Source organism: Zonotrichia leucophrys, chromosome 1 (assembly GCF_028769735.1).
Source record: "Zonotrichia leucophrys gambelii isolate GWCS_2022_RI chromosome 1, RI_Zleu_2.0, whole genome shotgun sequence".
Classification (NCBI taxonomy): Eukaryota; Metazoa; Chordata; class Aves; order Passeriformes; family Passerellidae; genus Zonotrichia; species Zonotrichia leucophrys.
The window spans coordinates 80,228,727-80,255,694 of record NC_088169.1 but is presented as its reverse complement, the minus strand read 5'-3'; the positions used below and the strand labels follow the sequence as shown (position 1 = coordinate 80,255,694).

The following is a 26,968-nucleotide window of genomic DNA, read 5'->3' as shown; positions in this document are numbered from 1 at the left end:
TTCTTAGCTTGAATATCTAAAAACCCCATATAAATCATGCTTAATAGGTGCCTGCTTCTCTGCTTTGACTGTACAATGATGTTTGTCAGCTGGATAGGATGCAGGTACAGTGAGTCCTGCATGTCCCGATTAAGCAGGATCCTGTTCTGTTCCAAGGCCCCTATGCTGGTCCATGGCTTTGAGAGAGGTTTTGGTGGTGTGGCTGCAGAAATATTACTGACTCTTGGAAAAATCCATCTACTATAAATGTGTTTACTTTCATTTTACTTAAACTGACAAAGCAAAACTAGTTTGGGGCATTGAGTGTCTTAGTGAACTTTTAATTAACCGTTTGCTCATTTCACTTTTTAATGAAATCTTGTTCATTATTTTGCTACTTTGCACTGTGGCTACCTTGAATCATTTCTGTTTGCTCATACACGCATTTCTTCTGGAAGAGAAAGCGCCACTGTAGCTCTCTGCACCCCTGGTATTGGACCACCATCACCACTCTTTAAGTAGAATTGTCCAGGTCCTCAGCAGTTCACTCAGCTGTCTGTCACTGTTACCAGACATCATGGCCCTTTTGAAAACGTGGGGTTTAGTTCCTGGGAGTAGATCTGGAAGTAGTGGGTGTTCAGTTTAGTGCAGGTGGTTTAGTTCCTGGGAGTAGATCTGTGGGTGCCCTGACTGATGTAGCCCCATCCCAGCTGCCATGCAGTCTCCAGTCCCTGTTCCCAACTCCTGCCATGTCTCCCTGATTCCCCACACAGTGGCTCTTAGCTCAGTGTGCCTCAGTAGATGCAGACTGTTAAGAAGCTACCTGATAGTGATTTAAGATTTTAATATATCTTAAATGTTTTTAAAACCTGATCCATCTACCTTTTACTTCTGGGTGTTTCAATTTCACCAACCACCACCTATAGTAGTTACAACCTGATCCTTTTGGATCCTACAGGACCAGTTTTTAGATTTAGGGCTGTGCTATTGCTGTAAAAACAATACTGCATGTAAAAAGAATAATTTGGGTGAATGAGGAGACCTAATTGATTCATCAAGGGTTATACAGCACAAACACTTCAAAGCATCATCACAGGATCCTGCTGTGAAATGCCACTCAGCCTCCTGCCACAAGGATCCCAAAGAGCAAATGCTCTGCATGTTTTAAGGAGGTACTGAGCCTTAGCCTTAAAACGCCCAAAACTCATAGTTTTTCCTGGCATAGAGACTTAAGTATTTTTGCATTTTTTTAACCTACATTTACCTATTTTTTACTTCAAAAAGGACTCAAAATTGCTCAGATTCTTAAAACATGAACCTGAGAGACTGAAGTGTTTTAAATATGCCTCTGCTATGCACAGCACCAGTCTTCAACACATAGTTTTAATTTTATAGCTAAGATCCCTTATCTGTAAAATGGGAGAAGTCTTTTTAACTTGAGAAGGGGCTAACCTCATACCTCACACAAGCTTTTGGTGCTGAATTTGTTGACAGTTATAGAGTACAATGTAATCTTTGTGTGCTAGATGTTGTTAAAGAACATGATTTTGAGATTCTTATATTTACCTGGAGTTTATTTTTTTTAATGATTTTTAAGTGCATGTTCAAACTATCAAGTCATTGAGGAATGAAGTTTTATTTCCAACTTGTTAAAACATACTGAAAACTATGGAAAACAGGTAACTCAGTGTTGTTTTGAGTCCCATGTTTGAGGCAGTTTTATTCCCTTCAGTACTGAATAAAAAAAATGTAACTGATCTGTAAATCAACCCTTTGATGCAGTGAAACTGCCAGAAACCAAAACTGATCTGGCTCAAATGATAGACACTTACGCTGGCTGACAACTTATACATTTAATTGGAAGATACAGCTTTTGAAATGAATTGGACAGGGTGAAATCATCACAGTCAGATGTAGACAATGACAGAAGCCAGTATGTTCAGTTCTCTTCACTGAGGCTTGTAACACAGAAAAAGCTGCTGATCGCACTAGATTGCGATTGAAGATATTTGCCCTTCACTGAATAATGAGCTTGCAATCACATTTTGCTGAAACAGGTTCTTTGTACAAATGAAACTTAAATCAGAAGGAAGTTAAATCTCATTTCTTACTCTTCGATCAAAACCTTCATGCTTGAGTGCATTGTAGAGAGGAACATTAGGCTCACATTTCTGTAATCTTATTTGTTATTCAAGATTTGCTCCTGATAGCTTAAATTGCTGGAAAAAAAAACCCCAAAAGAAAAAAAAAAAAAAGAAAAAAAAAAAAAAAAACAACAAACCCACTCCCATACAGCCTTAAAAATGAAAAATCAATTCATTTTCACCACTTTGGAAAGCTTTTCATTATAAAGGGAGGGCAAAGCAAGTAGAAAAGAACTGCATGCATCCAAAGTCACCAAATCTTTTCACTTGTTCCCAGGGCTCGGACAACAATGCCACTATGAAAATAGCACTGAGGAGGAAGAGCATGCTGGGTAATGAGATGCAAATGAGCACACCAAGCATCCCACTCTGCCTTGGAGCCTTTGTATCCAGTAGTGCAATAACAACCAGCTTTTGAGTCATGATAGGCTAGCACAGAATAGGTTTCACAATGGGTGTGTGTATTATCCTCATGGTTCTCCTCAGCTTGTGGTCAGCAGGGTAGTTAAACATGGCATCCATTTCAGTGAGAAGTTGCCTAGATTAAAACTAGCTGAAATAAGAGTGTCAGTGTTAATTGTAACAAACTCAGTGTGAGACCTTGTGAAGGGAGAAGGCCATTTTATTTTATTTAACTTGATCTGAAACTTGTTTTTTCTTATTCTCTCATACTCTGCACACCAAGGTGTAGGTATCCAAGTGCTATGGCAAAGATGACTCTTGTGGGAAATTGAAGTCCTCACTGTGTCTCTTGGGTTCTTCTTGACTTAAAAGGAACTGAACAGGTCTTGTTTTAAACAGGTCTTCCAAAACATTTAGGGCTTAACAGGACTTTGCATTGCAATTTGGCGTATTTCTGCTTCTGTAACTCATTGCTGACTGACTTTGTCTCATCCTGGATCTCTTTAAGGCCATCATCTGTCCTTTTCTTAGCATGATATTATAGGTGATGTGCTGGTGCCTTGTTGCCCTTCTCCTGTTACCAAACCACCGATCTCCTGCTGACAGGTCAATGCTGGGACCTTAGCAATGTGCCCTGATGTAATCAGCATGTTCCCCAGACATCTCCTTGGTGAGCAGTTCCTTTAAACCTGACTGTTGTTTTGAGTGCTTTCACGCATACATGTTTCCATTCCTGTTTCATCCATACCCATCATATTTCTAAAAGGAGCCTGTGCAAGAGGGAGACATCGAAGGAACTTGGATTTACTCAAAGGACTGAGCTGTTTCACAAGGCTGGGGCACTGGGCCGGCTTCACAGAAAAAAGCAGCTACTGTCTCTGTTCTGGTTTTGCTGTGCATTTTTGCTATTTGTTATGTGCTGAGCCACCAAAGTGGGGGTCACACCTAACCCTGTATTTTAGCCTTTGATAACAGTTTATAAATCTGTGCTCAGAGAAGCAAAAAAAGGACAAATTTTAGAAAATGCTTAGTGCTGTTATCACTGAGCTTTATGATATTGTTAGTTAATAATATCTTACAAGAAGTAATTTTTTTCCTCAAAGCACAAGGCACTTTAGAAAGAAACATACCCATTATCCCAGTTTTATGGAAGGGAAAGCTGAAGCACAGAGACATAAAATGTCCCATGTAAGGTTACAGACCAAGACAGAGGGTGAGCTGGAAATCTAACAGAGGTGTCTCAGTATGCTTTCTCAGGCAGGAGAGACCACCTTGGGAAAGGCAGTGGATCTTGACTGTGCTGAGTGGGAGTTGCATGTCATGAAAGAGGGTCGTATATCTTTTCTGTGAGGCTTCTTTCCACCGCTCTGTGTTCTGCCTCCAAATCAGCAAGATCACCTCGCCAATGAATCATTTTCTTATTAGAGATGAAGATGAGATTGACTTGACCTGGGGGATCTGCAGGTAGCACAGGGCACCACTCTCACCACTGTGCTTCACTGAGCTGGAGACAATTGATGGTCATGAGGGATTGGCATCTTTTGTTTTACACATTTTGGGAAAAAGCTGGTGGTGTTTTTCTGTTGGTGAGAACAGTGCTTGGTTGAGGGAAAAATGCAGAATCACTTCTCTTTAAGAGGTAATGGGGGTGTGTAGACTTGGGGGGAAACTGGCAGCTGCGCCCTGGGCACCCTCTGCCCCTCCTTCACTATTGAGAAGGGAAAATAACAGGACTTCATCATGCTGTGACCTCTGCATGTCTTATACAAAAGCCTGCATTGGAGACTCTTACATTATTCTTTTTCTCTTCTTTTGTTATAATATGACAGAAGAAAGAGATTGAACAAGAAGTCATTATGTATCCAGGTCCTAGGTACAGAATATTTGCATAGCTCCTTTCCAGTGAAAGTGACACCAGCACCACCACCCTTGCTGCAGATATTATATGTCTTCATTCCTGCAAACAGTGAAGTTAATCAGCATAAGCTATATCCAGAGTCTAGTTAGGCTTAGCTGCTGCTTTTGCGGATTTATGAGGCCTTTGTGCACAAAAAAATTAAAGAAAATTGTTTAATGATGATGTGTGCTGGTTACTAAGCTAGCCACCAGTTAGATATATTTATAGCTATTTTTGCCTCTAATAATGATATGCTAATTATAGCCCAAATAGAATTCTGTAATTTCTCCCTGAAAATGGAAGCGATGCAAAGGAGATGTTAGAATCTGTGCTGAAGCATCATATTAGCAATTACGTTTTTAGGTGGCACTGTGCTTCTGAAGGGAAGAAAGCAAAAGAAGATATGACTGCTATTTCTATCCTTACATATTTCTTTGAGCCTAAATAAAGCATTTGAACTTGAAAACCTTCTTATCCTACAAAGCCTGAACTTATCTCTGAAGTGTTTTAGAAGAGCTAAGCCCCTGTGGGACGGTCCCTCAAGGGCATTTGCTCGGTTGTTCCAGAGCATCACAGCCCCAAGAGATGACTCAGGCGACAATGATAGCACGGAGAAATTGCTCATCAGTTGTGCTACAGGGGCTAATGCAGCTTGGGCACATTGAATATTATCATATAAATATTGCAGATATGGACTGCAGACTGTTTGCAATGTTAAGGGTAGGTCCTGAGGGATCATTTTAGTGGGCAGGCATTTTGGGTTGCACTTTGAGCTTCATCCCACCTGAGTCCAAGAAGCACATCACTGTGAGATGCCTGAAGCCATTTGCAGTCCAAAGTGACCACAGTCAGGTGGTGACTGTGGTTTGGCATAGCAGCCTTTGCAGACCTTTTCCTGCTGTCCACAGCGAGTTTGGATTTGGCTTCTTCCTGGCGAAGCACAACTCACTGCCATCACTCTTATATCAAGTAAGAATAATGATAGTAATTTCTGCTCCAGAAATGTGAAAGAGTTTGCACCTAGATACGACTCCTGTAGCAAGTAAATACTGAGGGGTATTATAAAATTTGAGATTTAAGCCATGCAGCTGGGAGATAACAAATAAAATGTCAGCAGCAAAGAGCAGGAAGACAGGGTGAAGAAATAAGCCTCGCAGTCACAGAACTATTTGTCTGACCTCTGTCAACCGCAAGGCTTTCAAAAGTATTTTGAAGGACAGTATAATTAAAAACATGAAAATAAATAGAAAATGGGATAAAAGTGCTCATGGGTTTACCAGAAGTAAATCGTATCGGCCTATCTTGATGTCATGGATAAGATAAATGATGTTCTAAGAAATACTTTGTGTGTCATCTACGTGGACTTCAGTAATGCATTTGATACGGTTGCACTGCAGAATTTATGAGGCACGAGGACGCGGAGATTAATTGTTGAATTGATATTGCATATGGGCCTGGCTGAGGAGGAAATAAAAATTATGAGTCTTGAATAAGGAATTTGCATGCTGAAGGGCATACGTTAACAGATTATCTCAAGCATTGGCTAGACAAATGATCTTACGTGGTGGTTTCTTCAGTGATGCTGGCTTCAAAAGAGGGATTTTGCTCTCATCCATGGTTGGAAGGCATCATCCACACTGGAGGGTTTGGGGAAAAAAAAAAAAAGAAAGGAGAAAAAAAGTCAAAAACCAAAGAAAGGATCTCTAGGAGTTTGAAGAGTAGCAATTCATTAATGGAGTCAACTAAACAGTGTCCTTGAGGACTAATATGAGATTGCTGCTCCCTGTTAGATGCTTCCACAGGAATCAGTAGTTAGGCTGCTTTAGTGTGGATGTGTAGACTTCATCTGGAGCACAGTGTTCTCCATCCATCAGGCTTAGGAGGGATGAAAGCTGAAACTGTAATGCAGGAAAGGTAACAGCAAATTTATCAGCAAGAGCCAATACAGCTTGTCTTGTTTAGTTGATCAAAATGAAGGTGCAAATTATTCATAAATGCAGTCTGGAAACCGGGGTATTCAGCAGTCAGGAGTGCATGTAACCATCCAGGAAGAGTACACAGAACAGAAAACCTGGCCACTCCACAAGAGGAGAAGAATATTTAGAAAATTAGTGGCTTTGCCTGCAGTTCCTTGGGACTGCACTGGCTGAGTTTTAAAGAATGAAAGGGAGTCCCTCAAAGTCCCCTGTTTTACAGGCAGAACAGACTGGCACACCATATTGTCACATTAAACATATTCTAGGAACAAAAAATAAGCCAGAATCTGCCTTTAAAGGAGAGCAGAATCCAAAATCTTCATTGAAGTGAATGTTTGCTGTGCATTTTGTTCAGAGTTTTGATATTTTCAGCAATAAGCTGACGGAACTCTTAACGAGAGACAGAAGGGACAACGAAGGAAGAACAAAAAGGTTTTGTTTCAGCTTCTCCTTTTTTTTTCTCTTTATTTTTTTATTTTTAGGCATAACAATGCATTAGAAAATGTAACTGTTTTTAAAAAGCAATCATTTTTTATACCTAGCTTGTTTCAGAAAGGTCGTTCCACTTTCATCGTCACCTCAGGAAAAACAATAAAGCAGCAGTCCTCCACGTAATTGCACAGGCTCGCCTGGTGGGTTCTCTTTCTTGTTCAATGAAGTATCATTCATTTAGATCAGAATACAGTCTTTCTAAATTAGAGGTTTACATGTGTAATTATATAAAATGATATGTTTGTTTACATCTCCAAGTAAAATGTACGTCGTTTTCTATCATTTATCTTGGAAATTCAATTTTGCTTTGTCGATCCCTAATTTATTGCAGGAGATGAATGTGCTGTTAGAGTGTTTACAATGCCTCTCGCTGCCTGTGGATAATAGAATTACCCTGGTTATTGCTATTCATTTCGACATTTCTATGGTCAGGAATGTGCAATAGTTTTATGTTCCTGAATATATGGTGAAAATCCTGATGCTATTTATTGTGGCTGCTCTTTTTTTTTCCTTTAATCCATCTAAAGACTTAAATTTACTTTCAAAGAGTAGTGGGACAGCTGACAACTGATGGCTGTATTTCTCAGCAGCTGTGTACTCTCTTCTGTGTTCATAAAAGCTTGGAAATGCTGTTTCATACCTTTGTGTGTAATGTTAATAAATATTGCAGATTTCTAGTAAACCCATAAACTCCCATATGAATTTCTGCGATTCAGCCCTAGGGCTTTGGTGAATGAGCAGCGTGTATAACCAGTCACTGAATTTATGGAACATTTTTGTAAAAAACAGTGTTTGTTTTACTTATTCCTCTTGTCTGTTTAACTGGTTGGGTTAAAAGGGCTGTACTTCCAGCAAACAATCCCAAGGCATTATTTTTCCAAGCAGAGCTTTCAAGGGTAACTCTACAGAATGTTTCTTTTGATATCTTCTCGTGGTTTTCTTTCTGTATACTTGTTCCTTGCGGTATTTGAGAAGGGCAAACGGGGAAGTGCATCCACTTTGGACTGTGACAGGATAGGAGCAGTGTTTGCAGGATGCTCAGAGCATCTCACAGGGAACAAGAACTCCATTGAGAAAGGTGTCTAATTTTATATTCCTGTTTCCATTTCAAAACTTTTCTCTTTGAAAATGAGAATCAGTGTCTGAATGAGGAGAAAGTGTCCCTCATTACCTAGGGACTGGAAATCTTTCAGATCAGACCTCGGCTAATCCATCCAGACCATCCGTGTGTGTTTGTTGTGGGACATCCATGATCCTGAGCTGCCTGGAAGTCCCAGGCAAAGCTCCTGACTCCACAATGAGTGGCAAAGGTGTAAAGCATCTATTGCTATGACTTGGAGCCAGGCAGTATGTTCTGAGCTTGTGTTTAAACGCTGAATAATAACCTGGAGTCCCCTATTAGACTTCCAATCCATCCATGCCCCACTTGTATTTTCTTAATAAATGTTTTTTAATGAATATGCAGAGCAAGAAAAAAAATTAATGGACAGTAAAACATGCAGTAAATGTATCCTATTAATCTTTTGCCAGGGAAAAGAATGATGTTGCTTTCTTTCTGAGCTTCCTATCTCTGTAAAGACGCTCAGCCTTCATCTTAAAAGAGAAATTTATTCGGTTTCTTTTACTTTAGCCTGCTTATTACCTGTCCTACATTTTTTTCATATTTCACCTGAACAAAGTTTCAGAATGAAAAATCAATAAAGGAGTTCTTCAGAATTTCATTTTTTTTTTAAATAAATGTTCCTTATACTCTAAAATTTGCAGCACTTCCAGAGACAGCAGTAAAATATGCTGTCTCTCCATACCAGATTCTGTTATCTTTTGTGCAGTACTTCAGGAAACAGCTCAGGTAAGGTATCCATCCACAGGTTGAATGAAAATAATTTAATTTCATAAGGAGAAAGCTATTGAACTCTCCTTGGCTTCACAGCCATATTAGGGAAATTCAATCTCTGTCCGAATATAGCCTGTAGCAAACTAATTTTTGGTCCCTAAGTGCCATAGTACTGAAAAATATGTGAATTTCTTCTAAGTCAAGGGTCAGTTTAGTTAGTATCACACCTACAGCCATGGGCTGTTCTGGATGTGCAGAGAATAAGCATCAGAAGAAGCAAACCCAGAGCAGTGCTTCTGTCTGTGTAACACTGTTCAAACTCTCCAGTGCTTTAAGATTTCCTCTGCCATAGCCTTTACACTTAACAGCCCTTTGTGAATTTTTCTTCTGTGGCTAAGTCCACAGAGGAAATGTGGATTAATTAATTTGTTTACAACAAAAATACTTCAAATAATGCATATATATGGAAAGAAAGAACATCAGTAAACCTTAGAGCTAAATATTCCTCTGTAAATATGTGCGTTTTAGGGTAACTTTTAATATTCAGCTTTTGGGGTAGATGCAAAATGTCACACACATGCATATACATAGTCTAATATTTGACTGTACATACAGTATATATGTATGTATTTGCATAGCACTGCCTGGCTACTTCAGCACACACAGGCACACAGAGGTTTTATTTCTGTGAGCACCCTTCTGGGAAATGAGAGCTAACTGAATGTAGAGCATGGATTAAATCCTTCACTTTTATCGAATTCTAAAAAAAAAACTTTTAAAATTATAAAGCATTAGTCATACTGTGGAATTTGTAACTATTCCTGGTTTTATGTCATATTCAATGATACAGACACACGTGTGCATTCATCCACACACGTGCCTGGCATTACTCCTATGACATCAAACCTACCCCAAGCTACTGTTCGTTGATAAGTTATATTTCTTCATTTGCACTCTAGTAACTGCAGGCTTCACTAATTGCAAGTGCAGAGTATCTCAGGGGGGTTTTGATCTTTCACTGAACTTTTCCCTTCTTTAGCACATCTCAGTGTGCTGAAAGCATTACCCCAGGCATCAGTGGTGAGTGTTCAAATGTCTCGATCACACATCTGAGCCCTTATAACTGGTGGTTTGTAAGATGATGTGTTGGCTGAAGATTGTATAGGCTGATGTATTGGCCAAATTTTCAGGATTTCTTTGTTGCTCCAGTTCTTTCTTGTGTGCCACTAAAGCTGCTTCTAAGCACTAAGGCAAGTCTGCTTTTTTACCCACCCTACATCTCTGGTTTCCCCATCCACATTTTAAAGTGATGAGATGAAGAACATTGTTGTTTCTTCTCCATCTTGAATTTACTTTTACAGGGACACTGTAAATTGTCTTATCCAGTGAGGTTTTGGTAGAATGTTCCCCTGTCAGTTTCAACTGGGACTTGTGACTGTGTCCTGCAATGTTAGGGGACATGTTGTGTTCACCTTCCAGCATTTCCAAACTCTGTAACAGGAACAGAACAATAATTATTATTTGTTAAGACAGGAAAAATACTCCAACAGCAAAAGTGGAAGGTATCATAGAAAAGCAAGTTGTATAAGATCTCCAAGCTGTTATATAGCAAGTTGTCTCAAAGCTGAAATATTTGGTCAAACAATGTTTTGGAATTTCACAAAACAGCTCATTTATGTGGTCTGAGGAACAAATGTGCCAGGATGAGGGGAAAGACGTTTTAACTCACAAAATCAAAGAAAAGTATGAAATTCTGTGAGGAGAATGACATAACCTTGTTTGTTGGTGGATGGTGTTACTGTGAATAACTTCTCTAGTGAATACAATTTTCCTCTCCACTTTTGTGGATGTTCTTAAAGATCACAGTTATAAATATCCCCTGCCCTTAGCAGGACCATGATGCTTCCCTGCATATTTGAGAAAAACTGTTTGAGAGGTGTGCAACAACTTCTGAAGGTTGTTAATGGTTTTGACTATTTTTTTATAAATGTGTGCTGTATTTCCCAGCTGGCTTTGGAGGGTTGTCCATATGGTGGTGTCCATAAGGGCTACAGCACATATTGAAGATAAGGAAAAAAGGAAGGGTCATTTTTTTATCATTGTCCCTTGTGACATTAGGCAGGGAGCAGAGCCTAACATAATTTCCTGAGGTTTATTTTTCTCTGAGTTGTTTTCTTTAGATAATACCTTTACACCATAACAGAGTATGACAATTTAATGCAGTTAGATAAGAGCTAACACTGGGATATTGTCTCTTGTGCAAAGGCAAGTTTTTCTCAGTTGCCCCAGTGTCTGAAAAATAAAGTTCTACATCCTGCTAAATATTGCTATTATTATGTATCTGTGGCGTGGAGTAGTGAACACAAGAGGGTGGAACACAGTAAGGTTTTCATAAAACCCAGGAAATTAATTTCTTTGAGACTGGACTGGTAAAGCTGTGGGTAGTCTTAGACATAACTGGCATATTTATTTTTTCAGTTTTGATGATTACTCTTCATAATTTCTTGAAATACAGTTTTGTAGCCTGAAAGAACCAGATTCATATCCATACCGATACATTACAATTATTCAATAAATATTAACATCAAGTAACTGTGCCCTGATTTTATGTGCAGTTGTATTTTGAGCAGTAGTGTGTGACAGTGTGACCTGTCCCTGACCCCAGGAATGTGAGTGACACCAGTGAGCAGCCAGGACACTGCAGTGAGGCCATCGTGGTGCCAGGTGGGACAGAGAACAGGAGAGGAAACTAAAGCCTCATAACTGCACACACATAGGAACAGTAATTAAATAATTTCTACACATTAATTTAGCAGCCTGATGAAACTTCCCAGAATAGGTGTGGTATGCTGCCTTTAAAGCAAAAACAAGCAGTTGTGATGGCTCACAATCAACGTGCTTCACAGTCAGGTCTGCAGAACTGAGGGTGATGGTCTGCTACCTGCCTCCTTTAGGATCAGCTGTTAAATCTGAGTGATAAATCCTCTGAGATTTGCTACATTTAAAATACTGGCAATTCTGTTGTAGAGACTTGCTATGCGTTCATATATATCTCTTTTGGAAGAAAATTCAGGTCTAAAGGCACTCTGAGAATTATTGCAGTCAAAAAGGCTCTGCATTAAACACAGATACCTCCTTTGTGATAGCAGTAGTTTTGTGAGGAGGAGCAGCAGTAGTAGTAGTTTTAGTTTTACCACTATAAGACAAGTACTAAGAGTTCATGATGTTCAGTTTCAAGTGTCAGCTCTTGGTCTTCAAAAGGAATGTGAATTTCTCTGCCTGAAGAGGATGGTGAGGACAGGGATCTATTATTTACAGCTAGATGTTGGAATCCCTAAAGTTAGAGGGTTTTTGTAACATGATGTTAACATCATGTCTCCATTGTATGTCTTGAGACTGATGTGCTGGAAATAAAAGCAAAAAGCTCTTCACTGGTCTGATTTGTCCAGTGTTGTCCATATTTGGACATTCTGCCGCGGCAAGTGGGTTCCTTTTTAAAACGTGGGTTCCTGGCACAATTGGACCTATATCTACCCTTTGACCCCATACTAGAGATCTCTTTTTTAACAATAAACTAAGGTAGAGTTCACAGTGGCGCATTAGGAATGAAGGAAGTGGAAGATAATATAAAAATTATCATACCCCGTACTGTGATTGGGCTGTGCTTGGTAAATATCCATAGTGGCCATGCATATGATGAATAGGGATATTTCAAATTTTAAATCTTTATATTTATTGGGGTTGAACTTCTTTCATAATTAGGAGCTACATGCCTGTGTCTTTGAGTTCTTTTTAGACATGGGGGGATCTTGTGTGAATGACACCAATTTATCATCTGTGCTGTCATTTCTGTTTAAACTGATGCAGTGAGTAGATAGATGTCTCCCATATGGTGTAACAGTTTTGAATACTTACAACTACTTGATGCAGGCAATACCAGTTTTGTTTTTTCAGCTTTTTGCCAGCACCAGCTTCTTCCACGTAATTATAACAATCCGCTCTTAATTTCTGTGACCTCCCCTTGGGTGTCACTTCTGTGGTCTGATGTATCTTGTAACAGATTTCAGTCTGAAATCCTGGAGGCAGAGTGCACTTCCCTTTGTTCATTTCATCCCATTACTACAAGTAATATTTCTCCCGTTCTCACCAAAATAGGTAAATGGATTTCTCCAAGGAGAAGGTAATAGCATATGAGGAGTTGTAGCTCTAGAAGACTTCTGGGACTAGAAGTCTTATGTAGATGTTGCTGATGGGGTGTTTTAAGGATTCATTGTCATCATGGATTTGTGTTTCGATGCTTGGCTGGTCTGATTAATTCAATAAGTAGAATAGTTCATCCAGGAAGAATTTATTTTCTTGTTTCCCTTGGTAATCTTTAAGATGACAAATTCTTGAGAACAAGTCGGCCCAATGGAGTTGTCTCCAAAATCAGCTTTATGTCTAGGAAAAGAACAAGAACATAATGCATTTTCCCATCCAAAGAAATGTTTTCTACAAGGGAAGACCCAAATCTGCCCTTTAAAACTTGAGTAAGAACAAAATAAAAAACTAAGCTACGTTCCTAGAAGGTATGCATCCCTTTTCTTAAGGGAATTTGGAAGTGTTTCCTTTTCTTTCCATGGTATAAATCTCACAACAGTTTAATCATTCATGGAAGTACATTGCCTTAAAAAAGATATCTTGATCATCCTCATGTAAAAAGGTACTTTATTTTAAAGACTCAGTTTGAGCATGGAACAAATTGATGAAATTGTAGAACAAAACTTTCAATACATTAGAATTATTATATATGGAAACCATTATTACAGAAATAACCTTCTTTGTCAAGTGTTCTTGGTGTGGAAGTAATCAGCATCCTATCCCATTAATTGTTTGAGAACTCTGAAATCTTTAATGAGGTTTTTTACAGAAGAATTTCAGTCATATGCAAATGATTCATTGAAACTCTTAATCATAAGACAAATAGTGATTCATTAGTGAGTTTTTTACATTCACTGTAATAAATGTAGCATGTTAACTGTAGACTGTTTCTCAGTTATTTTTCTCACAGCATTTTTTTAAAAGATTCATTGCTGGTCAGAAAGTGATAATGGTTGGGCTGAGAAATAAAATGCTTGACAGCTGTCAAGAGATCTGTGTCTGATATAGCTTCAAATAGATTTTTTTCCCCTTTGACTGTTTTAAAAATTAATTTGTATTCAGGTTGATAAAAATATATATTTTTCAATGATATTGACAATTAAATATCATCGTTTTTTTCACAGGTCTGATTACCACAACATCTAGAAAATTGGATCGGGAACAGCAAGCAGAACATTTTTTAGAGGTAAGTTTAAGTGGAAAATATATGTTAAGAGGGTAGCTGATTTTTGTAGTTTAAAATCACTTCTTGCTATTCCAGGAGAGTGGTATTTTCCTTTCTCCTCATTTATAACAGAATCACACAAAGCTGGGAATTGCGTGATTATACAGAAGAAATAAAATATTTTGCACTTTGCAAGCACAGGAAAAAAAATTTAAAAAACTTGAACACTTGTTTTCCACCTCTAATCTACTTCAGTTAAGTCCTTTATTGTAGCTCTTAAATTTTTTTTGTGGCAGAATATCCAGAGCAAAATATTTTTAAAAATTACGTAGAATGACCCTAAGCCTGCCAAGACTTTTAGTCTCCCAGGTTTAACTGGTTTAAATTTTGCATGTTGGATCTAGTGTGCAACCTGATAATTTGGATGAAAGCAAACTTTGGACTTTTTGACATTCACTGAATTATCAGAATTTTTTTTTAAGCTTTCGCTTATTGGGACTGTTAGCAACAATTTTCAGGTTAAAAATTGCCTTCTAAAACTGAGTATCTAAACCATTCCCTTGGTCCTTGTGATGAATGTTTCTCTTTATAAGGAGCTCACATGTGTTGTATATGGAGTGATATACTTGTAAAACTACTGGTTTTGCCACATGTGTTTTCTTTCACACTGCTGTACACCATGCTGTGGGGATCTTTCCTTTGGGTAAAAGTTCCTTGACTCTGTTCTTTTGTCTGTTTGTGAAGTAAGGAATTCTTGATTCCTGTTGGTACAACTAAAAAGAACCATATTGTCCCACATAATCAATCACCTTTACTAGGAAATGCTCTTCAAATCCATACAAGCTAAAAAACATCTGGTCACAGCAGTTCCCAGTACAATCACTTTTTGACAGCAAAATGCAGTAAAATATATATTAGCATACTCATTAGGTTTTTTATTTGCTAGAAATCCCAAATTGTTTTGGTTAGTGCAGAACACAGGAGAGAAGGGTTGATTATTACTATACATGTTTGGGTTGGGTTTTTTTTCTTGATAATTCACTGTTGATTTTTACACATTCCATATCATAAATAAAAGGAGGGAAATACAAGGATTTTTCCCTTTTTAGGATTTAAGTTGTAAAGTTAGTAATGCAGTCATGCATTCCAATAACTTCAAGTTTCCCAGTTTATACTGTCAAAGAAAAAATAGAATGAAAAGGGCATTGATTTGAAGTGTGTCTGTTGATGAGAATCTTGGGTTTGTAAGTCTGCTTTGCTCTGCAGAGAAGGACCAGGTAATCCTGGTGGACAACAAGATAGCACAAAATGAAACACAGGAGGTTCCATCTGAATATCAGGAAAAAACTTCTTTCCTTTGAGGGTGACAAAGCACTAGAACAGGTTGCACAGGGAGGTTGTGGAGTCTCTCCCTCTGGAGATACTGAAAACCTGCCTGGACGTGATCCTGCCCAGCCAGCTGTAGATGAACCTGCTTTAGCAGGGCTTGGTCTAGATGAGCTCCACAGGTCCCTTCCAACATCAGTGATTCTGTGATTTATGTGTTTGCCTCAGCGATCTCAGCGAAACATGCCACATACACATTTTCCAAGGGATTCCCATACAGATGGGGAGTGCTACTATTAATAGTAAAAAGAAAAATTAGTTACTTACAGGAATTTGGCTTTAGTCATCAATACAAGTTAATCTGTTCTTTCCCCTGAATTGTATCTTGCTTGAAAAAATAACATTCTGCAAGATTTTGGGGGCTGAAGATGCAGTAGAGAGAAATTTGTGTCTGACACTGCTCCAAGGCTTGTGAATGGGGAGTGCGGTGGAGAGCAGGCTACGTAGAGGAGAAACAGGAGCAGGGTGTCCTGCAGAAGTGCAGATGTGACCACATTGTAAAGCCCACCTGGAAACAGTGAGTGGGAAAGGGAATTGGACTCTGGTGGAGCCCCAGCCCCGGTGGTCAGGTTGCCCCTTTGAGCTGGTGCTGAATCGCTGCCCATCGCTGCCTCCTGGGAGGCGCGTTCGGCCGCACATCCGCGCCTAGGCTGGGATCCAGAGCCGGGCTGGCCGGGCTGTGCTTGTTCTTATGGCAAACTGAGAAACGTTTTCTGAAATGCCTGTCTGTCTGTGTGTAATTAACCCCCTGGGGAGGCCGTAATTGCCAAGACAGCCATGGTTTCCCTGTAGTGCAGTGCTTCCCTTCCGGCTTCATTTCATGCCCTGCTTCCAGGAGTCGGTCTGGTGTAAAGGAGCGCAAACTTGGCTCCCTTTGAAAAGCTCTGATTAGTACTTGATCTAGCAACCCTTGCTGCCCTTTGCCCAGTGTCTGTGTGAGCCACTGAGAGACCTTTCCAAGATAAAAATTTTTAATTATTTTTAATAAGCCTGTCTTTGACAGAGATGCTATACCCTGTAAGTACCTGCCTGCATTTACTTAGCAAATTTCATTGTTAACAGTATTTCCACCTGTTTCACAGAAGCTGTTAGGAAAATGAAGCGATACAGGGGAGCAGATGTTAGTTACTGAGGATGTGTGTAGTGCCACTGCTTGTCTCCAGACCACCACTTGTGAGTGCATAGAGTTGTTCTTCTGGAGTTGTCTGTCCCTGTCTGTACCAGAGGAAACAGGAATTATCAGCAAGGACTGGATGTGTATTTTTAAGGCTTCCATGCTTAGGAAAGGTGATTTTCCTTCTAAGTTGCATGAGAATTCTGTTGCAAAGTAAGTACTGAGGCCGAGGTCAGATGAGCATTTCTTCTTCGTTCCTCCTTTAATTGTCTTTAGATGTCTGGACCTGTGTCCACAAGGATTTTTTTAATGGTAACTCAGGCTGCTGTCACAGGACTTACTAAGAGTATGTTCCAAAGTGAGTTCAGAAACATGTCTAGACCCTGAGCCAAAAGATGCACAAAGTCAGAATTTGGCTCCTCTTTAAAATCATTGGGATTCTCTGTTTGCTCTGGTGATATATTTTGAGTATTGTTTGTTTGTTTTGTCATTTTGGAGTGAAGGGGTAGAAAAAGAATTGCTTCTCTCAGGTTTTACATTGATTGTGACAATGTTTTTAGCTCCCAAGTTGAGGGCTTAATTTTTTTTCTGACACATTTAGAATGCCTTGCAAAGCTGCAACTTGTATTCAGTGCTTGTTATCAGGTAGAATTTTACTGCTAAGGTTTAAATTGGATGTCACTGGATTTTATACAGGATGGTCTCTTGCTTTAGTGAATTCTTATTAATGGACTGGTTCTGCCTGAAATGGGAGGAAAATGACCACTTGATTATATTACTTTCTCACATGAAGCAAGACAAAAGCATTTGTTCTATTTCACAGACTTTCTCAAATATTTTGTCATTAGGATGAAGTATTTAAATAACAGTCTGAAGGAGGAAAGGTAATTCTGAGAGCTACCTGCTTGCTTTTCAAGTGAATGAGAATAGTGATGTATTTTCAAGTGAGATGCAAGTTTCAAGTGATTTGGCTTTATTCTCCTTCAATAATTGAATACATCATTCTCTTCTTTCCTTCTTTTACTCCTCCTTCTTCAGCATATATGTTGTCTTCTAATAATTTCTGTGTTAATACTTCACATTCTCTTCTCATATTATGCTCATTTACTAAAAAGAAGAAACTAGAGTTGGAGTTTGAGCTGTGGAAAAAAAATAAAAAACCTCACAAAAATAGTCTGTCAGTTTTTTTCTGCCCTCAGTTTTTGCAGATGCCTCCTAATGCCGGTTGACAGTTTTACAAACTCTAGTGATTTTGCTGTGTGATTTTATTGAAACAGCTGCAGGAGTGGTGGAGGTCCTATAATAAGCATAAAAATTAAAGCATTTCATGCAGGATCTGCACCCTTGTGTGGTGTCAGCTGATTCTGAGATATCCAGAACATGAATAGTTCCTGGTCTGCCTTCCAGTGTACATGGGCACCTTGGTGGGAGAGGATTGTTGAATCCAGGCTACAATTCATTAACTTGCACATTCAGCCCAGAAAATGGATCTGAGCACATTTTCTCGCCCTGAGCAGTTTCTAAACACTCTGTTACAGAGCCTTTGTTACTCTGCTTCCAACAAAGCCTCTGCAAAATGCACCCACCACTGAGCAGTTCAGCTTGTTGGGAATTGCTGTGTCAAGACCTGTGTTTAGCAAAAGAATGAGCCAGAAGAGTTACAGGCTTCAGTGTGCAATTCTAGCAACAGTCTTTGAAACTTCATGATTGAAGGGGTGAATTGACTGTAGTGAGAGATGACCTCTCCATCCTCTTGATAATGGTATATAATAGTTGGTGCTTTTAAAGTGCTGAGGCTGTTTAGTCTCTCCCTGATGAGCACATGCAGTGTGGGCTCTTCAGACATTTAGCCAATTTTGAAAATTATATCCGTAGTATCTGTCGGTCCAAAACACTAAAATAGCTATTTAAATTTACCACTGCAGATTCATTCACAAAATATCTTTTAACATTTGTCACAGTAAAAAACCTGACTATTCAAAGTGTCTCTAAAGAATAAAAGTAGCTGTTAATAAGCATGGTCAGAACTTTAAATCTCTTCAGAAGTGACAAAGCAACTGAAGGCAATAGGTTTAAAAATAGTGTTACAGCAGCTTTAGCCTTTCAAGGTCCAAGTCATGTACCCTAATTGAAGAGGAGGAGAAGTGGGAGCAGAGTATTGGCTTACTGCAGCTAATTTTTAGCCCTCTTAGTGCTATCAGAATGGTAAGAGTGCCTCTCAAGTGCCCTGCTTTTGTCACAAATCAGTATACACAGGCTTCATCAATCTTCCTGCTGCGAAGCTTCAGCACAGCGCTGGGGAGGATGGCAGTAACAGTGCAAGGGGTCGTAATGAAGACAAATTGCTAAATCTGATGTGAGTGTCAAAATACATGGGCTGAGTGAAACACATTGGTTTCTATTTACTGTAGGTACACTAAGGGTACAATAAACTGTGTTACATGGCATGTATTTATATGCAGTAATTAGAGGGAAACATGATAATCTGCTGTAATTGAAGCCTTCTAAAAAGAATTCAAATTTCCACTCATTTAATGGCGAGCTGTAAATGTGAGGGGAATGTTGATAGAGGGATTATAATTTTATTCCACTTAGAATTTGGTACAGAATATCACTGTGGAAGTTGCTGCCGTGAAGTTTATGGCCACAGTTTGCAGGGGAGGAGGAGTTTGAAAACTTGCTAAGTGGCATTTAAAAATAGCACTACCTCTCAGTTCTTCCCACAAACACCACACTGGAGGCTCAGCATTGGACCAGCCTGTGTTCTCCACCAGCCTCCTCTTTTCCTGCAGCATCTCCCACACAAGAACTTGACAAATTTAACTTTGTTTTGTTGTTGAGCCTGCTCACTTGGGCTGTAGCCTTTGCTAGTGGTGATGCCTGAAGTCAGTGGTCCTTTGTGAGAAGCTGCAACATTTTCTGAAGAATATAGGCAGCTGTGTGGCAATATGCTCATGTATATTTTTACAGGAGAATTACAAAAGCTGGAGTTCATTGGGTTTATGTAGCTGAATAGTGCTCTACAGCACATTGATTGCTTAAATCCTGGATTACAAGTCTGTGTAAGCATTTGTTTCATGGTTCTTTAGCATTGCCCACATTTGGCAGAGAAAGCTGCATTTTTTCTCCGTGACATGCTGGTGATGGTGTAAAAATGAGGCAGTGTGTCTGATTGAACATTTTGTCTGAGGTTTAAATGGGTCCAAAGGCACATGCCTTTCCCTTTTTAACACTGAAGCTTATCAGAAAATGCAGGGGAAGTTTAAAATATAGGTAAACAGCCTCTTCTTTCCAGCTTGAGTTCAAAAAGTATTACTGGCTGTGCTTTCTGGAAATAAGAAAACTATTTTAACTATTTTTGAAACACCTTAAAGTATTTCTAGTTGGACAGTTTGTTTGTAGAGGCAGCCTTCTGAAAGGACAATGGAAGATGTATCAATGTCATCTTCAAATAGTGACACTGAACTTTAATGTCAACTTCAAAGTTAAGGGGGAAAAAAAAAGGAAAAAAAAAGGAAAGGAAGCACAAAAGAAGAGAAAGAGGGTGGGGAGGAAAGAAAGGGAAGAAAACAAACAGTTCTAAAGAAAACCAAAACCATGTTGATCTCATATTACCTCTCCAGAGGGGAAATCCACCTGGCCAGCGTGGTGTTGGATCTAGCAGAGAGGAGGTCTGGGCTTAGGGGCACAAACTGAGCTCGCTGACCCCGAGATGATGCAGGTTTCCTTCCTGCCCCCCGTGTTCTTCTGCTGCTCCCTTCAGAAATAGCCAACAGCTTTCCAAAGGCAGGGGGTGACTGGAGGTTAAACCTGTCCTTCAGAGGCAGATTTACATATGACATTGCACACTGCCTCTCATGTGTATTGGGGCAGAAAGTCTTACACAGCAAAATGAGGGAAGAGTCCTGGTGTGATCCATCTGTCTGCAGTGACAAGTGGTCTCCTCTCCTGACTTACGTGATCTGGTAAGATGAGTAATTATCAAGTGCATCACTGAAAATATTACTAATTCCATTGGTAAGCGAGTGGTCTCTGTGCAAGAGATATGAACAGGAGTTTTAAACAGCAAAAGAATTAAGGTATTGTGTTTTTACAGATGTGTCTCTTTTATTATTACAAATTTCAATAGCTCCCAAATGTCCTATTATTTTAGATAATGCCTTGAGAAGTAACACAAGTAACAGAGCCTAAGCATTGGGAAGACTGAATTTAATAACACTTTTCTTCATGCACATGGAATCTTAATTATGTTTTCTTATTAAATAAGAAAAAATATCTCCTTATAAATTTATAATAATGGTGCAAATTACACTTGGATTGAAAAACAAAAAAGAATTATGTGTTTAAAGTCCTTAGTATTCCATGTTAAATTCAGGTAGCCACTGGAAAATATGCCCACAACTCTGATGACACAATATATGTACCAAAGGGAAAGGGCAAGAATGGGTCTGTGTATATTGAAGAGTGATATAGCAGTGACCCTCAGCTCATTTTACTTACTCAATGAAATACCAATAGCCTTGAAAGACTGGGTGTGCAAAGAATGTCTGTGACATTTCCATAAAATGTGTTGACTTCTAAGTCAACCCTGAGGATGCTCTGTTTGCTTTTTAACCTTATGCTAATGGCTGATTTAAATCTTTATTTTTAAAATAATAATAATAATAATAATAATAATAATAATAATCTCATTCCTTTAACTTTCTCATTATTAGTTTGGTTCTCTTAAAATTGTTTTGCACATGCTAATGCCAGGATGGTGTTAAGGACAGATACACTACTGACAGTTCCATGAGTGCATCATTTATATCAGAGTACCTGGCTCTGGCCTCTCTTCGAGAGTGTTTAAGCCATCCAGCTAATCTGACACTGTGTGGAAGTTCTTACATGGCAGGATTTTAATCCAGCAATAAAAATCTCACGTTTGTTTGGTAATCTATTTTATTGATACCAAATACCAATAATAAGGAAGAAAAGCATTCATCTTTTCTATCTTTAATGAGCTTCCTAAGTAAAAAATCTTCATAACTCAATACGCAAAACTGTGGGGTTTTGTTGTGAATGCTTGATGATTACAGGAATGAGCCAGAGCTTACAGACTTCTACAGGTGTAGTGTAAGCTTGTGTTAATTTATTTGGTATTAAAATAAAAAAGCATAGCTCATATTTTATTTATTCCCTCCTCAGCTCATAGAAAAGATTTGATTTTCCCAGTTCATTGACATATGATGAGAGATGTACCATCTATAGTGGAATACTGCCCCAAAGACATTTTTTACTAAACCATGTTTCATTGGACAGTGAGTCTGCTAGAAATGGGCAGGGAGCAATTGGTATTATCATCCAGGATAAAAAACTAATTAATTACCTATTTAGATGAAAATCTAGCCCAGTATCAAGATAGAGATAATTTTGCAGGTACTCATTCAAGTTCATGTTTGGAAGAGCTTGGCAAAATCAGTCACCCAGGGCTGAGGCTTTGGTTCATACACTGCTGTCTGCCATGGTGGTTGTGTCTCATTAGAAAAATCACATTTCTGATTGCCTACAGTTTTGCTTTAGTCAGGGAATGATTTGCATATATCTGACATTTGCAGAGGGAGGGAGGTTGTTTTACAGATTTCATGAATCACTGACCTGAACTGTTGGGTCACGAAATGAATCTCCTCAAAGCGCAGCTCTGTTGGCTTTTTCATGCTGGGTATCCAAATGCCTCTTTTAGGATTTTCCTTGTAGACCCACAGCATTCTAGCAGTAGGTCATGGCTATAAGCACCTCAGCATGGAAGGAGATATTCAGCTTACAGACTTTGCATGCTATCTTATCAGGCGTTTTGCAAAACTTTTAAAGGCATAGCAGAAAAGATAGAATTGTGCCAGGAAGGAAATCCAGCCTGCAGTCAGTCACCCTGCAAGGTTCTGAGCATCTCCTGGGAGCCTAGGGGTGTATCAGCACTTCCTTGACCCTCTGGACCTAATTAAAATCGTACTGGACTCAGCATCGTGGTGTAGTGCAACAAAGTTACCTTATGATACTAACTGGCATAGTATTAAGACATGTGTGATGTCACTGTGGAGAGGGGAAAGTATTATGCTAGGGGCTAGTTCAATTTCTTTGTGTATCCTGAGTGGTGTGCTTAGTCTGGCTTCAGTAGCAATGATTTTCCTAAACTTATCCCTAATAATCCGAGGATGAAAGAATTAGACGTTGGTGCCCATGGCTGCATTTTTCCTCAGGTGTGTTGGAAATGGATGAGTGAATACATGAGAGAAATGCAATTTAAAATATACTCAATACCTCTCTCTTTGCAGAACTACGAGATAGCAGAGCATTAGATCACTGCAAATGGGTGGAAAAGTATTATTAAAACATCAAGTTTTATTGCATGCTTTGAAAATTAGGTCTGCACTTGTGTTAAATGCTGTTGAAACAGAGAGGGATGTATTAGTGGTTTTCCTTCTTGTTTTATAAATCATTCCTCATGCTCAGCTTGTGCAGGCAAATTCTGTGGTTAATCTATATCAAGCTTTTCTTTTCAGTCAGGATTAAGAAGTTTAGTCTAATGTTGCTTTCTCATTGAGGGATTAGCTCACAGATTAGCTCAGGGCTAACAGGTTTTTTCTTCATTGTATGTTTCTTAAGATCTGTAGCTCCCTTTTTTATGGGCTGAAGCCCACCTACTATGCCCAAATTGGTCTCATATATTCTTTCAGGGTGTCTCTCTTGCCAGGCTCTGTGCTTGGTGAAACAAAGACTCATTGTGCAGGGTGCACAGCTTTGCTAAATCTTCACATTTTTATATGAATGTACCAATGTTTTAATCTTCTGCAGAAGCCACAGGAAATCTTTCACATGATTCAAATCTATTTTAGATATACAGAGCCTTTGTGTTATGTGAATTGTCTGCTTTAGTGCAATATCATGTTTTTTGTAGCATGGGTAATACCCATCAGCTGCCAGACTGTTAATTTATGTCTGTAATGTTTGAGCACACAAACATGAATGCACGTACATGCATTTTGGAGAGGTCTCATTTTCCTGCCTTCTCAGCTAATACCAAGCTGAGAGTCGAATTTAGGGCAGGGGAGCATCTTCTTCCTCAGTTAGGAATGCATTGCATCTGTACTAAAATCCTTTCTGGGCATAGGAAATCCTAGTATGCCTTTTAATTAATCCATCATTTAGAAAAATGCCCTTAAACAAGATTTGCATCCATTTGTTCTTTCTCCCTGGGTGATCTGTTCTCAGCTGTTCCAAATTCAGGCTTGTTATTGCTAAAAAAAGTTGATTCTGCAATTTTTTCGCAGCAACTTCGCTTGCCACCACCATTTATATGCACCAAATCCAACCACCCTGCAATACCCTGTGCAGGGATCCCAGCACTAACTCTCCAATTCTGCTGTCTTGAGTGACCCTTGGGTTGATTTGACACATGTGTGGTTTGTCAGTGCTCTGTCCTCTGCATTTTTTTTTCTTGTCTTCCCCTTTTTAGTGCTTTTCTTTTTCATGGGTTTATCATTTTCATACATTAAAAGCTCAGCATTTCACAAAACTGCCCACCAGTCCAGTCCATGCACTTGATGAGAACCTTTTCCCAGTACACAGTGAATGCACAACATTTTCTTTGAACCTCATCACTTCTCAGAGTCTTCTCACTGTAGCCTGTAATGCCCTTCAATATAATGTAGTTTCCCTCTTTTTCTGATCTTTCAGATCTTTCCCACATGACCACACTGTCCTTCCACCATATAATCCTTAAACATTCATATTGATCAAGAAGGATATACTGGACGGGATAGGAAAATGTCAAGCAAAATAGTGGTGATTTGAAAAAATTGTGCCATTTGGGGTTTTCTTTTTTCATTTTAAAAGTAATTTGTTATGGTAAAAGGGCATCATTGTGTGAAATGTGCTGAAATAAGATTGGAGTTCTCAGCATAATTTGTAACATGACACAAATTAAGGTATTTACAAGATACCTAGAGATAATAAAACCTCTAATCGGGTTGAGAATCAGTTTACTAAGCATAATTGACACTTTTTTTCTCCCTAAATATATTATCACAGCACATAAGAATCCTAATGTTTTTCTTATCTGATTTGAGCTTGATAATAATCAGAGACCAAACTGTTATTTTACTTTTTATGAAGATATGATTTAAACAGAAAAGTACAAAGGCCCTGAAGCATCAAATGCAAAGAAATCGGCCCTCAAAACCAGTAATTTTCTTTTCACAGCCTAACAAATTTCATTTGTCAAGAAACAGATTAATCTCATCATTCTCAAATGTAATATTGCTGTTTGCTAATCTCTCATGATACGGAGACACTGAAAATGTTATCATAGCAGTCCTAAAGTACATTTTATGGTTTGGCAAAAAAAATAATACTTTCTTTGGCAAGGAATGTTCTAAATATTCAAAAGCAAGGATTAACATGAGCACTTCAGAGCAAAAATGTCAGAATCAAAATAGGGAGTTATTTTTCCTCACATTCCCTGGGAAAGTAAAAAATACAAATATTGCTAATAGCAGTCCAATTCATGGCTTTGACTTTTCTGAGATCCAGCATGTTATCTTTAATCCAGATACCAGTAAATAAGTTCATATTTTCTTCGACAACCTCAAATAGATCTTGTTTTTCCATTGTACTTTTTTGTCTTCCACTATCCTTCCAGATAGTTATTGAAGTGTTGTATAAACTAAAAGAAGTGTTCTTAACTCTCAGATTTTAAAGACTTCATTGGGAAAAAAAAACGGGGAGAATATAAAAACATGGATTTTTTATATTGCCATACTAATTTAAAACCCTAACACTTGACCACAGTTTAAAAAACACTTGGAAAATTTCCACAAAATCATAAATTTTAGACCACACATTTTAGCTAAGCAGAGCTTTATTATCTGGTACAACAAAGTATGCCAAAATGGCATGATATCTGATGACTGAGAGGGACAGAAGGCAGTGAGGGATGTCTGTTACCATGGTCTCAGTAGACCATAATTTGTAGCAGAAGGAATCAAAATATTAACTGACATGTGAGATTAATTTGCATTTACTCCTTATCCTCCTCACCAAAACCCTGTTGTTCAAATGGACCTGCACAAACTCTCTCTGTGTAGCTTTGGACATATGTTTGTGGGATTGAATTGAATACTAAAGCCTGTTCTGTCCTTCCCACTGGCATTTACCAAGTGTGTGTACAGTTAAGGATCTTTCACTATTTTTGTTGCAATGCACTAAATACTGCCTGAGTGCAGTCTTCTCTGCAGCACCTCTGCTGGGGAATGACATTTAAAAAGTAAAATAATACTTTCTTTGAATGCCTTCTCTTCAGGCATTCAATCCTCATAATATCTGACTCTCAGTGTGAAAGTATCAATTGAAAGCTGTGGCTTTTTTAATAAAAGGAAGTCTGAAGTGTACAGAAGATGTGTTATTTCTGCAGCCCTGGGAGGGTGCCTGATGATGGATCACAGTGGTGATCGGATGCCCAACTTCCAGCAAGCTGCTCAGGTCCCAAAAGAAATCCTTGCTGCTGCAGCACTGTGCTCAGCATGAGGCAGTCATTTATCCAGCTTCCTGACAAAGCACATTACCCAGCTCAGGGCTGTGGGCTGTTTTTCAGCTCATTCAGTTCTTGCAGAGTTAATTTGGTGTCCCCTTCCCTCTCTAAGCTATCGCTGAGAGCTACCTCATGACTTCCTAACTTGAGACACATCCCTGGTTTCTCTGGAGTCAATAAGCTCCACTAGCCCTTGAATGCCTAAAAGGTAGTAGGTGAATAAATTACACATTTGTGCTCTATTTTCTAGAGGTTATTGAGAGCACATTCACCAAAACAGGAACTGCACTTGAACTTCACTTGATTGACAAACTGCCTCACTAAGCCTGTAAATCAGTTTTACATGTTTTGTCGTATGAGTAATCTGTGAATTAGATCTGCTCCTAATACTCCATTTCTAAAACTGGATGCACTTTTGGAGAGCAACTTTGTGTATATTTTGTATGGGATTTCTCAGAGGGAGCAGTGGCAGCCTCTCTAGGTAGTGTCAGCCAGGGCTCCACACCATGAGTGAACATCTGCAGCAGTGACCCAGCACTGACCATAGGGATTGGTGTCTGGGGCTGGCACATCTGATTTGCCTGTGCCAAGGGATCCCACCTCCTGCACTGCTCCTGACAGGATGTACTTCTGCTGTTCAAGACCTCCCATAAATCAGGAGCTTCCTCACAGCTGTTTCCAACACAGCTATTTCTATACCCTGCCCCTTTAACACCTCCTGAGACAGTCTCAAAAGCAAAGCAGCCCCTGAAACTTTACTTTTTCAATCTTTCCTGCTAAAAGCCAACAAAGCAACTCATTAGAGGTTCCTTCTTTCTGCTTCCTCCTTTTGCTTCCTTCACCTAGTGAGGGCTAATTGGAGGCCCATAAAATG

The 26,968-nt window shown here is 39.0% G+C and overlaps 1 protein-coding gene across 4 annotated transcripts in view; it reads left to right on the top strand.

Annotated features, from left to right (window-relative positions):
* The window catches only part of FAT3 (FAT atypical cadherin 3), a 399,599-nt gene that overhangs the window by 251,649 nt on the left and 120,982 nt on the right, over window positions 1-26,968 (top strand). For all 4 annotated transcript variants that reach the window (XM_064719072.1, XM_064719053.1, XM_064719062.1 and 1 more), the window contains one exon: window positions 13,989-14,050. In XM_064719072.1, coding sequence (XP_064575142.1) covers window positions 13,989-14,050 — 62 coding nt within the window. The remainder of the gene's footprint in view (window positions 1-13,988; window positions 14,051-26,968) is intronic.